This window comes from Ctenopharyngodon idella, chromosome 11, assembly GCF_019924925.1.
Source record: "Ctenopharyngodon idella isolate HZGC_01 chromosome 11, HZGC01, whole genome shotgun sequence".
Taxonomy (NCBI): domain Eukaryota; kingdom Metazoa; phylum Chordata; class Actinopteri; order Cypriniformes; family Xenocyprididae; genus Ctenopharyngodon; species Ctenopharyngodon idella.
In genome coordinates this window covers 11,705,263-11,719,385 of record NC_067230.1, presented here as the reverse complement: position 1 = coordinate 11,719,385, position 14,123 = coordinate 11,705,263, and the positions used below count along the sequence as shown (strand labels likewise).

At 41.0% G+C, this 14,123-nt stretch overlaps 1 protein-coding gene across 5 annotated transcripts in view; it reads right to left on the bottom strand.

The window, feature by feature from the left end:
- Positions 1-407: 407 nt before the first annotated feature.
- LOC127522014 (band 4.1-like protein 1) overlaps positions 408-14,123 on the bottom strand; it is a 467,430-nt gene continuing 453,714 nt past the window's right edge. For all 5 annotated transcript variants that reach the window (XM_051911522.1, XM_051911524.1, XM_051911523.1 and 2 more), the window contains 3 exons: positions 3,420-3,500; positions 3,133-3,249; positions 408-2,920 (listed from right to left, as the gene is read on the bottom strand). In XM_051911522.1, coding sequence (XP_051767482.1) covers positions 2,915-2,920; positions 3,133-3,249; positions 3,420-3,500 — 204 coding nt within the window. In that variant the 3' untranslated portion in view covers positions 408-2,914. The remainder of the gene's footprint in view (positions 2,921-3,132; positions 3,250-3,419; positions 3,501-14,123) is intronic.

The following is a 14,123-nucleotide window of genomic DNA, read 5'->3' as shown; positions in this document are numbered from 1 at the left end:
AACATATAAATACAAATATGTCATGACTAAAAAAATCAAACACATCCTTACATGATACACATTTAAATAATAACAATACTAAAAACAATAATAATAACAATAACAATAACAAAAACCTTTAATGTTATTGATCAAGCATCATTTTAGTAACTGCAACAAAACCTAGTGAGTTGCTTTGTCTACTGCCTACCAATGCAAAACATACTGAAACAACTGAAATTAACCATCATATAGAACAGATTTGAAACATCCTACAATATCATACAAATGTCAAATAGCGCTCCACACAGGAGACTTAACTCTTGATTTAAATAAAGTAATGTGAGAAATGACATGGTACTATAACAAGAATTAAAATACACATTTTAGTTTAGTTATTTTAGTCTAACTTCGTCCAACATATTAGATTGTTTTTTTTTTTGTTTTTTTTTTTTTTTTTTTTGTTTTTTTTTTTTTTTTTTTAAATAAATGTATTATGGGATTGCCTTCTCTGTAAAGGATTGCTTAGAATTCAGACAACAAAATTTCTAAGACAGCAATATAATTATTTTTTGGAACAGCCTTTGTGTCCGGTTATGAAGCCTTTTTTTTTTTTTTTTTTTAAATTAAACCTTATAGGCAACTCACTAGCTTTTAGAATGGAGCTGGGTTCAGGTTGAACACACGGGAGACCAAGAGAAGCTTGAAGAAAGCAAGGAAATTGACAGGTTTTGGTATAATCCTTGATACACCTTGGCCGCAAAGCAAAATGCCACATGTATTTCAATTTGGTGGACATTTGTTGATTATTATGGCATGTATAGACTGCTTTGTCAATACCCTTAACAACTGGTCAGGTGTGGGTTGATATGTGAATCTTCTAAAATGCTATGCTTCAACATCCAAAACTGATTTTAAGTTTGTGCATATGCATGTGATAATCAAACTGATCAACAACTCATAATTAACAAGCAAACACTTGATCAAATTTTAAAACATCTTAGAGGAGCTGACTGATGGCCAAACTACCAGTCCAGCAAGGATACATAGCTTCTCTGTCTGTCCATCCTTAAGCCTGGGATACACTGCATGATTTTTGGCTGTCCCAGACGAAAGATTGCCATCGTGAAACAATCGTGGCGATTTCTGTGATTGTGGCTCTTAATCAGTGGTCCTATGTTCAAAGACGGCCGTTTTCCCGGTCTTGAGACCAAAGATAGCCTATGATAGTGTCAGAAATTCAGCATGATCATCGCACAGTGTGTTTGCTGCTGTAAGACTTGATTTTCCTGCTAAGACAAAAACTGAGATCAAGCTCCCTACAATAAAGCAAGAAAACTCATCTGGAGAGAAGATCTACACCGCCTTGCCCAAAACTTCTCACCTCACACATATGTATTAATAAAGCATTTATTAACACAAACTGCAAAGCAGTCATGTGGGATCTTCTGTAGCCAGAAGCCCCTATACAGAGGTGGGCGAATGTCTGAAGACATTCACACATCACTGTGTGTATATGCATTTCTTTGAATAATTGATGTTATGCATTTATTATTTCTGAATTGGCTTCTAATTGTCTAACTGTAATGTAATTGGCATAATACATTTTTACTTGACAAATAAAATGTTATATTTGGTTTATTCTGTATTATTCTTAATTCGTTATTTCTAGTAGATTAAAGCGAAGGTATTACCGCAAATCTATGTTCAGGATTGATCATACGGAAGGTTTAATAGATGGAGCATAGGGCACATCAATTAAGTCCATTTCGATTTCTGACTATCACTGCCTTAAATAAGTTGCAGTTTTCGTAAATATATAAAAACTATGCTTTTTGTTACGAGTAAGCAGAGCGTGACCGACTTAAAGGTAAATATTTACCCTGCATCCAATGTTTAAGGTCAGGACTGACGAGTTTGTGTCCGGGAAGAGCACTCAGTTGGCCGACGTGACTTTTCTAAAGCGATACCGGGACCGCAGTGAACGAATAATTGAAGATATAAGGTAATCAGAATAATCAAAAATCTAAATTAATGCATAACCAAGGATTAATTTCTGATTGGAAACACAACCTAAGAGTAAATAATTTGAAATTGGAGTCAGATTAAATGAGTGAAATTAAGTGAACTTAACAGAGGCGCTGAAAAGGCATACACGCGTTAACCTTCGCTCGGGCCATCGGATTCCGTTTTTGGGCTGATGGGGGGGTCCTTACACTGCTACGACCTACGTCTACTGACCAGCCAATAAAAATGCGACATGGTGCTAAAACTTAAAACTGCTTACCTCAAGCTCTTTTCCCTTCTTCTTTCGCCGCTTCCTTTTTATTTTCAGCACACATAAAAACTACAACTGCCAAAGTGTGATTCAACATGATCTTTTTGTTTACCACTAGCGCATGCTGATGACGTTGTTTCTTCTATAGAAACTTGCATCGTAGCCTACGAGTCAAATAAAGCATCATCGTACAGTCTACATGCATGTCGTACCCAAGTTTAATAGATCCATGTCGCACAGTGTGATTTGTAATGATCTTATAGGATTGCTAAAATCATGCAGTGTATCCTGGGCTTTATACTCTTTCAGGTGAATCCTAGAAAGTCATGCATGAATTCTAAATGGAAGCCCAAATCTCCAGGAAAAATGTTTTTTGAACAGAGAGTCCATAAAAAGCTGTTAGCTCAAAAAAGGTAATTCTAGGAACTAAACTGAATTAAATGCATATGTGACAGCATGAAGTGATTCTTTCCAACATTTTAAGTATTTTTTCAAAAAAATTTAATGTTGACATAGATACAAGACTGCATATGACTTAGATTACTGTTGATATGGTGAAAGTAATCTCTATGGTACAGAACATTGTTTCTGTATATATATATATATCTGAATCAGAGCTGATCTTCTGTCCATGTTCCAAACAGCACCCTCTAGTGATCAAGACTGGAACAGGTGGACAAATGCACACCATACACACATAAAAAGAGAGAGATACACAGAGATGTGCCACAGTTGAGTCAACTCAGAAATGTGTAATCATTCAATTGCAGAGATAAACCCTAAATAATTGAAATAAATTTTGCTTAATTTCACTTTACATTTAAAATGATCAAATATCAACTTCCAATAACTATTGTACTGTATTTTTGCTGTACCTCATATGTTTGATGTTTCTCGTCAGACGAAGAGTCTGTTTCCCTGACCACTATGGCCTTAGTCACCAGCATATCAGGGTGCTGTTGTTTGGCCTCCTGTATTGCCATGGCGAGAGCCTGCAAAAAGTTACAGTTTTAATGATATTAGAGTGATTTTAACATAAATGTATTATTACATTATTTCCTGAATATCTGCCTTACAAAGTATGCTAGATTAGGTTTAGTGCTTCCTAAATTTTATATTTACATTTATTGCTAGCATGTTACATATATATGTCTTTGCTTACCTGATGCTGATCCACATCATCATCTCCTGTTATAATGATCCTTTTTTCAATCCTGGTCTCTGCATAACCCACTTTTACTGTCTGAAACCAGTCAAAAACAATAAAGAACTGAATCTCTGACATGAAATTTCATCAGCTACTATTTTGGTAGTCTTAATCCACCAGCCTCAGTTTGTGTACTAAAACATTTTTTTTATTTTTTTTTTTTATTGTTATTAAAATTTCAACTGGAATAAAATTTTATGACCTGTCCATCCACAATGCATTCACAATTTTTGATTAAAGCTATTTCAAACTGAATGTGAATGGTGTGTTTGCTCAGAGGGGATGTTGTTCTTAAACTCAAGGTGACAAGTCTCCTACCTTGGTCACCTGAGTTGTGGTGACTGAGGTAATGTTTGCCGTAGTGATCGTGAGAGGAGAAGTAACAAATTCTCTTCCTAAGTAAGTTGAGACTTTCTATGAAGTACAGGGGTTGGACAATGAGACTGAAACACTGGCCAAAGTAGTGTCTGAGGTTTCACGCCTATACTGTATATGCGCAGCCTGGTGGCCAGTCTTCACTGATTATACATTCCATCAGTAAGAGTAGAGTGTGAAGGTTGAATTAGCAGAGCAAAAGCTCAGCTGTACATAAAATATTGCAATCCATACAACATAATAGTATGATGTCAGACACTGTAATTTGCTCTGGCCCTCTTCCTGTTCGTCGGAGTGATGAGATACTTAGCAGACTATCATCACTCAATGGCTAGCTGTCTAAGTAGTGTCCACAGGATAATATAACGTTCATAGACAATTGGAAAAGTTTTTGGGGCAGACCTGACCTGTTGAAATTAGATGGCATTTACCCCTCCTGGGATGGTGCTGCTCTTCTCTCTAGTAATATGGCACATAGTCTTAGAGCTGAAACATGACAAACTGGGGCCCTGGTCAGGAAGCAGACAGACTGGCTAAACCGACAGTCTGCTAGCTGTCTCACGTCACATAAGTCAGATAAATCCCAACACACAGAGACTCTTTCACCTAGATATTATCACACAGAGACTGTGTCTGTACCCCAAATTAGTAAATACAAAAAACTTCCAAACCCATTTAAAGGTAAACATTTTATTTGCTGTTCAACAAATAAAAAACAGAGATAATACTGATAAACAAATGATAAAGCTTGGGTTGCTGAATATTAGATCCCTTTCTTCAAAAGCACTTATTGTAAATGATATTATCACAGACAATAATCTAGATTTGCTGTGTTTGACAGAAACCTGGCTAAAACCAGACGATTACTTTAAATGAGTCTAGTCCTAAAGGTTACTATTATTGACACAAACCGCGTCGGAAAGGCAAAGGGGGAGGTGTTGCTGTAATTTATAGTAATATCTTCAGTATTACTCAAAAGTCTTTCAAATATAATACATTTGAAGTGATGGTGCTTTATGTAATGTTATGTAATGTAAGTGACATATCCCATTTTACATTTGTGCTGGCTACTGTATACAGGCCACCAGGGCACCATACAGACTTTATCAAAGAATTTGCTGATTTTCTATCAGAGTTAGTAGTAGATAATGAAAATGACGCATTGGGATTGACATTTACAGACATTCTAAACTCTATTGAAGTTATACAACAGGTGTCAGGACCTACTCATTGTCGTAATCATACTTTAGATCTAATATTGTCACATGGAATCGATATTGGTGCCGTTGAAATTCTGCAGCAGATATTGGGAAAATTTATTGATCACTTAAGGTTTAACTGTTGAAATAGCCTGTGTACAAAATCAGTGGGAAATGCCAGGTCTGCTGCTAGGAAGGTACCCAAAAGAAATGTATTCAATGTATGGGAACAAGAATAAACAGTGGAAAGTACCAAAAAGATTATTACATTAAGCTTTTTAAAACATATAATGGTGTTTTAAAAGCAGAGAATTTTTTCCACCAATAAAATCATAATGTATGTGGATACAGAAATAATGGTGGCAGAATGCCAGGGTGGAGCTAAAAGAAAAAGATAAGTAGAGAAATCCCCATTGAACCTATAGAGATAAGAAAAACGTATAAAAGTTTTGTATTGTGTAGATCAGATGTGAAGCTAGCATCTCACTTTGTTGCCTGGCAATAAAGATTATCTTCTGAAGACCTGGAACTTCTGACTCTGAGAGCTTTTTTGGACGAACCAACTGAAACGACTTAGACACTGCAGACTGGCCACAACATAATTGGCGAGCCCCAGCCAGGAGCTGCAAGAGGTTGGCGTGGGCCCACGGCGGGCATGCTGGCACGAGGCCTCACAAAACAAAAAGGCGCGCTATATAAAAGGAGGAATAACAGCAATTGATCGGAGAGTTGAGGAGAACGAGCTCTGGAGTTCTGCTTGGGGGAAGACATTATTTGGAAACGCAACAATTACAGTTGACGTGATGCCGAAGCCATTGACTGAGGTACAGATGAGAGCAATTGTGAAATAAATAAGAAAAAGAAAGACCACAAATTATTATTTTAAGTCCTCAACCCAGTGAAAGTCCGGAGAAGGTCAGGGGTCGGATGCTTTTAGTGGTCCTCGTCTGAGTAATCCAGTGAAGAAATATTATAATAGTGAAAATATATTTAACTGGGGTTAAAGAGGTAAAAATTGGCCTAAGAAAACAATGGCTTCGACGTCATTAGAAACAGATATACCAGTAGAACGCATAATAACACAATACTCCATATGCAGAGATATTATTAAGAAATTGTCAAAAAGGACTAAAAAGCTAAATACAAACTAGCCAGCAGAGGGAACATTTGACTTATCAATGTGCAGAGAAATGAAAGCATTAATAAAAAACCATAAGCCACATGATAAAAGAAAAAAGAGAGAGCAAAAGAGATGAAAAGAACAGGAAGTGTTAGATATTTTTACAAAGCAAGGAGTAAAAGAATACAAGAAAAGACAAATGAGAGAGCATACAGAAAAGATGGATAAGAAGGTGGAGCGTCCACCCCCTTACGTACCCTCTTATGATGAAATAAAGAAGCAAATGCCTTTTGTAAGTGGTACATTACAGGTGCAAAGAGATTTGAGCTTTGATGACGAACAACTGAAGAGGAAAAGGAGGAGGAACGACAGATGATAGAGCGAGGAGAAGAATACAGTCTGTGACACTGTCACATAAAATACATGTTTTACCGCTCTATTTATTACAATGATTTTATGTATAATAGAGTTTTAATTGGTTTACATGTTTTTTAGTCCATTTTTCCTCTTATTGGTTTTAATATATGTCTTTTAATGAGTCTGGGTCTGCCTGTCATGTGACTGATCACATGACAGGAATCAGGAAGTAAGCCAGCATAAAGGAGGCAGCATGGCAAACAAACAGGGTCATTAATCAAAGACCACAAGCTGGACTGCGGAGTTGTTTTTTAAGGACTTTTTAAGGACACACCACATCACGTTCATTGGATTATCACTTCTGTGGACTTTGTATATACACTGGTGGACACTTTCACATTGGGACTTTCAGCACGGTACTAGGACTCTTAAGGACTGTTTTAGGGTATGGTGCTAATGGACTCCACGCTTTTAAACAGCTTAAGTTATTCTAGTTTTATTGTGTTGTTTTAAGTTCTATGTGGAAATTGTAAATACACTTTATTTATTTACTTTATTTCTGTTGTCTGTCTCATCTTTTTAAAAACTCCAAAAGCTCACACAGTTTAATCTGACCCCATTTTAATCCAGGTAAACTTGGATATCAAAGCCTCACACAGTTTAATCTGACCGTATTTTAATCCATGTAAACTCGACCGATTGGGCTGAGCGTTACAAGTCATCAAGGGGAAGATGAATAAGGAAATACTAGTAGATCCACAATGATGAAAAAGGGATTGTCAACATATAAAGAAGAACAAAAAGAAGAAAGTAGAAGTGTGAGAAGGAAGAAAAAGGATCCAACGCTGACAAACCCTTATTGCTAGGCAAAAGAGGCTTTGAGGGTGCTGGATGAAACCGGAAGAGACACTACATGCGAACACATGGCAAGTGATCAAGAAGAGAATGAAAGTATGATCTCATTAGATCGGGACTTAAGAAGGGCGGAAGAGCTCACAGAGAGACAGAGGATGGAGGAGGTGGAAGAGCTCATGACAAGGAGAGCTCGGGATTTGAGAAGGGCCCTCGAAAGAGAAGAAGATGGATATTGGTGAAGAAGGGGAGTTCGCCCAGCCAGTCCACAAGGGAGATATAGATGGAGCAGCCCACATGAGGAATTTAAGAAAGTTTTGGGAACTCTTCGACTTGAAGAAATACCCCTGTGGGAGCCGCATTGGGGAGGAGAGAGACACTCAAGTAAGATGCCTATCCTAACTCCAGAAGATTACAAGCAACCACCACTAAGTCCACAGCACTGGACAACGGAAGAGCGTCCTGGCGAGGTGATTCACCCTAAAGAAGAAAACAAAACAGCAGCCGGATGCTGCATGGGGATACACATCACTATTGTCCCCCTTACAACAAAGTGAGAATATGCGGTTTCCCATTCTGATCAAAGGGGAACAAGCACAATACATACCCTGGGCAGGACAAGACTTGGAAGGACTCGTGACTCGTCTACCAGATATTCATGAAGGGGCTGGAAAATGGATTAGACTGTTGGAAGCAGAGACAATGGGAAAAATACTGGCCATCGGAGATATCAAGGCCCTACTGGCAAAGAGTATGGGAGGAGCTAAGACAAATGAGATCCTCGAGGATGCGGGCCTCAAAGCTGCAGTTGGTAGAACGAAGATGGATGCCACCACTCTTGACCAGTACCGGAACTATCCTACACAAATGGATCCCAAGTTACTGAAAGGAGAACAACCAGGGGAAATGGAAAACCCTACCTCCTACATTCAAAGACAATTGAGAAGATTGAAAGAAGAATTGGAAAAAGACCCAGAAGGAGACATAGTGATGACAACACTGTTCAGAACTGCTATAGTAGAGGCTATGAACAAGATTAGAAGATGCAGTGGGGCTAAACTCAAAGACTTCTGTGATCATGTGGCCCATGTAGTCGAACAATACAGAAAGAATGAACAGAAACTAAAGAATCAAGAAAGAGAGCTCCATAGACGACTGACACAATTACAACTAGAGGAACTGACAAACAAAAAGAAAAAGGTACAAGTCACCCTGAAAAGCGGTGAGGATCAAACTGCAGTGATGGCTACTGTAAATATGCCAGGCCCAACTATGCAAGCTTCAGTCATGGCACCAACGCAGCCTCCAATGATGGCAGCAACACCAGCATCGGCACCTGTCCATCAGAGTGCGTCTGCACCTGCAGGAAGTGTACAGCAACCAAATGTACCGATTGCGATCTACTTGCCTGAGCACCAGAACAGTAGAAACTCCAACCGCAGCAAAGAGGAAGAGGAAGAGGGAGAGGGAGACAGTTCAACAATCAACAGAGGAATAATAGCCCTCCAGGAATGTGTTGGGGATGTAATCAACTTGGACATAACAAAAAGGATTGTCCAACCAACCCATAGCCACAGAATATGTCACTCACAGGACAAGCGCAACAGACACGGCAACAAAATCCTCAAAGCCATGCACCAGGACATGTCAATCCATGGCGTGGCCCAGACCAAGGTTATTAGGGATGCCCAGAAAATCCTACGGGGAAGAATCAGCTTCCGATGATATCTTCTGATGCTGATCAAGAACCTATGCTGAAGGTTAAAACAGAGGATAAGATAACGCCGATGATGCTTGACACTGGCGCCACCTACTTTGGATCCAGCCTCTTAAGAAGACCTCAGATGACTAAAACTTTGGAAGAGACGGCGCCAACTCCTGCGATGACTTCAGAAGATGCAACATCTGGATCAACACGCACATTCGCAAATTTCTATATATCCTAATTATTGTTAATATGTAATTCATTTTTCCAGGAGCTCTTTGCTTCTACCTTCAATTAAATTGCTAACAGTGATTGTATGTTAATCGCCTAAATTATTACATTATTAGCTAACTGCAGTCTCCAAATTGTAATGTTGACATGCATTCTCTGTAAAGCTGCTTTGAAACGATATGTATCGTGAAAAGCGCTATACAAATAAATGTGAATTGAATTGAATTGAACCTACTTGTGTTTGAGTCCAAATTATACCTCTCATCTCCCCAAGTCTGGAAAATATGTCAAGACAGTAGGATTCCCGGGACAAATGCAGCTAATTTAAATGACGGCACCAGTCAGCATAAAAGTCAAAGACTCTGAAATAAGAATCACAGTTTTAGTGTCAGAACAAACACCAGTCAATCTGTTAGGAAGGGATGCAATATGCAAATTAAAATTACAAATATGGTGTTCTCCAGAAGGAATATATATAGATAACAAGGGAGTTAGACAAATGGCTGTAGTAAAAAAACAAAACCTACAAGAACCGCAGGCAAACATATATTAGTTAGGGGACTTAGAAAGGGAGGTAGGAAAAACAATTGATAAATGGGGAAGGTACATAAAGGAGCAACTCAGGAATCCAGCAGTACCTGAAACTGAATTTCACTGCACAATGAGATACGATCCTTCAAAGGATCCTAAATTAGAAAAGGAATGGTTAGAAGAAACTAAAGAACAAGAAATACCCTTAATCTTTGAATATTTAATAGTGGGACACCAAAGGGAGGAGCATTGCAAATTGAAGAGTGCAGTTTTATCCAAAAATGGTTCAAGATAGATAATTCAACCCCACGTTAGTATATATTTGAATGAGGGATGTCAACCCAAGGATTTGGGGCCAATGATGCTGCATGCAAAAGAAAGAAAGTAGGAGGCCACAGAGAACCTTTTTATCTTCCAAACCACAGATATGATGTACCTCAAAATCATGTATCCTACCAAAATGATAGGAATACCAAAGATGATAGTAGAGACAGTGGAAATAAGAGCTGAATTCTAAATTGGATGAACTGTTAATAGAAATGGAACAAAAAGTACCGCAAGAGTTATGGTTAAGATTATTATTCACGTCGGCACAAATGATGTTCGACTTCGCCAGTCGGGGATCACTAAAATTAACATTAAAGAGGTGTGTGAACTCCAAGTACAATGTCAGAAACTAATAATATAGGTTTCATAGACAATTGGAAAAGTTTTTGGGGCAGACCTGACCTGTTGAAAAGAGATGGCATTCATCCCTCCTGGGATGGTGCTAATCTTCTTTCTAGTAATATGGCACATAGTCTTAGAGCTGAAAAATGACAAACTGGGGCCCAGGTCAGGTGTCACGGACACTATCGGTCTCACTATCCCTGAACTCCATTTCCCAGCATTCCTCCTGATCCGCACCCAGTCAGCTTATCATCTCCTCGTTACACGGATTCCCTGCACCTGCACATCATTACCTGCAGTCACTATAAATACTGTCTTCTCCTGCACTCCCTTGTCTGGTCTCGTCAACGTCAACTTCTATTACGAGCTCCATGACGCTATTACCTGTGATCTACTTACCTGTTGTTCCTGCGTTCACTCCTTGTTCTCCACCGCTCCAGATTTCCACCATCTCCACGCTCCGCTGTTCCCTCTGGATCCCCTGGAAAAGACAAACGGACAATCACTATCAGATAAGCCCCATATGACTTTCACATTCCCTGCCTGCTTACCTGGACATTCTGCTCGTCTCACTTCCCCGTTGTTGTCCAATAAACCTGCTGTTGAGTATATCACTTACCTCTGTGTCCCATGTCTATGTGGTGACAGAAGACCAGACCCACTAATTAAGGACGATGAGCTGGGAATTCGCTGGACAGATCGCGGCGGCCGCACAAACCAGCCGCAACCTTTTTTCCTTCATGGAGAAGTTCATTCGCCTGGTCCACTCCAGCCCTTTGGAAGACGAGACCATCAAGGCGCTATTCAGGATTGGGGTTAACTATGTCGATCCCTGGGAACTCCCCGATCTTGCTGGGCTGGACTGGAAAGAGGCCATCTCCATATGTTGGGATAGCTTCATTCCCACATATGCTTTCCAGCCAGCCCAAGAGCCTCTTCCCAAGAGGGCCGCCTCACCTGAACCCTCAGTCAAAATGGCCGCCGCCACGCCTGAGCCCTTGGTTAAGATGGCCGCTGCCTTGCCTGAACCCTCAGTTAAGATGGCCGCCGCCTCGCCTGAACCCTCAGTCAAAGTGGCCACCGCCAGGCCTGAGCCCTCGGTCAAGATGGCCGCCGCCACGCCTGAGCCCTCGGTCAAGATGGCCGCCACCACGCCTGAGCGCTCAGTCAAGATGGCCGCCACCCCACCTGAGCCCTCAGCCAAAATGGCTGCCATGCCTAAGGCCTCTCCAGAGCTAATGGAGAACTTCTGGCTGATTGATTTCTGGTCAGAGCCCAGAACCATCCTGAGTCCAGAGGCAACTCCCTTTCTCGTCCCGAGGCGATTCCCTTCCTTGTCCTGAGTCCAGAGGCGACTCCCTTCCTCGTCCCGAGTCCAGAAGCGACTCCCTTTCTCATCCTTGTCCCGAGTCCAGAGAAGACTTCCTTCCTAGTCCCGGGTCCAGAGGTGACTCCCTTCCTAGTCCAGAGTCTAGAGGCGACTTCCTCGTCGAGAGCCTAGAGATGGCTCCAGTCCCCGAGTCTGCTCGAGAGACCGCTCCAGTCCCTGAGAGTGCTCAGGAGTCCGCTCCAGCCCACGAGCCTGCTCCAGCCCACAAGCCCGCCCCGCTCCAGTCCAGAGACCCATAAGTCCTCCCAAGAATTTTTTTTGGGGGGCGCTATATATCTGTGGCCATAGTAGCAGAGCCGGGGGTCAGGGCCGAGGCCAAGGAGGCCACACCGCCATGGTGCCTTGAACTGCCTGCACCACCATGGCCCCCTGAACTGCCCGGTCCGCCATGGCGCCACTCTGGAGGCTTCCTGTCCCCTGAGCTATGTCCTTGCCAGCCTCCAGAGTGCCCACCCTCCTACCCCTGTGGAAGTTATACAGCGCAGGATGCGCCTATTGGGAGGGGGGAGTAATGTCACGGTCACTATCTGTTTCACCATCCCTGAACTCCATTTCCCAGCATTTCTCCTGATCCACACCTGCACCCAGTCAGCTCATCATCTCCTCGTTACACGGATTCCCTGCACCTGCACATCATTACCTGCACTCACTATAAATACTCTCTTCTCCTGCACTCCCTTGTCTGGTCTCGTCAACGTCAACTTCTATTACAAGCTCCACGACCCTCTTACCTGTGATCTACTTACCTGTTGTTCCTGCGTTCACTCCTTGTTCTCCACCGCTCCAGATTTTCTCCACGCTTCGCTGTTTCCCGCTGGAAAAGACAAACGGACAATCACTATCAGATAAGCCCCATATGACTTTCACATTCCCTGCCTGCTTACCTGGACATTCTGCTCATCTCACATTTCCCCGTTGTTATCCAATAAATCTGCTGTTGTGTATATCATTTACCTCTGTGTCCCGTGTCTATGTGCTGAAGCAGACATACTGGCTAAACCGACCATCTGTTAGCTGCCTCATGTCACAGAAGTCAGATAATTCCCAACTCATAGAAACTCTTTCACCTAGATATTATCACATAGATACTGTATCTGTACCCCGAATTAGTAAATACAAAAAACTTCCAAACCCATTTAAGGGTAAAAATTTTATCGATGTTCAACAAATAAAAAACAGAAATAATACTGATAAACAAATGATAAAGCTTGGGTTGCTGAATATTAGATCCCTTTCTTCAAAAGCACTTATTGTAAATGATATTATTAGTGATATTATAATCTGGATTTGCTGTGTTTGACAGAAACCTGGCTAAAACCAGACGATTACATTACTTTAAATGAGTCCAGCCCTCAAGGTTACGATCATCGACACAATCCTTGTCAGAAAGGCAAAGGGGGAGGTGTTGCTATAATTTATAGTAATATCTTCAGTATTACTCAAAAGTCTTTCAAATATAATTCCTTCGAAGTGATGGTGCTTTATGTAACGTTATGTAAGTTGACATTTGAAGAGTTTGGTTACAAAACGAGATAAACGCCATTTTTTAAAAAAAAATTGAGTTTCCGCCAAAATCAGAATTGTATCTGGTCGGTATTGAAAAGTCATTTATTAATTTTACGCAAAATGCGATATCTGTTGTGTTATTCTGTCATGTTTTCTCCCTTTCTTTCCAAAACGCAACAAATGCCAGTCTCCTTTCTCTGCAGAATGCGATATATCTGCTCAACTAATAACAGCGCACCATTCCACGCACTGTAAACGGTAATGGCAGCGCTCTGAATACACCCGGCATCCTAGTTTTTCTTATCTGCTTTGAACTTTGTGATGAACAAAAACAGAAAATTAAGTATAGCTGCAAGCATCAATGCGGGGCAGAGCCCCGAAGGCACTGCAAGCAAAGCAACACAGCAAGCAGAGCAGAACATCAAGCAGAGCAGCACAGCAAGCAGAACAGCACAGCACAGCAAGCAGAGCAGCATTTCAAGCAGAGCAACACTGCAAACAGAACAGCACAGCAATCAGAGCAGCACTGCAAGCAGAACAGCACAGCACAGCAAACAGAGCAGCATTGCAAGCAGAGCAGCACACCAAGCAGAGCAGCACAGCAAACAGTACAGCACAGTTTGCAGCATTATAACTTTGGAACAAGGATTAATAAAGAAAATCTGTTCAGTCATTTATGTGTGGCTCAGTCCAAAGATCACCTGAGCCGATTTTGGACAAAATT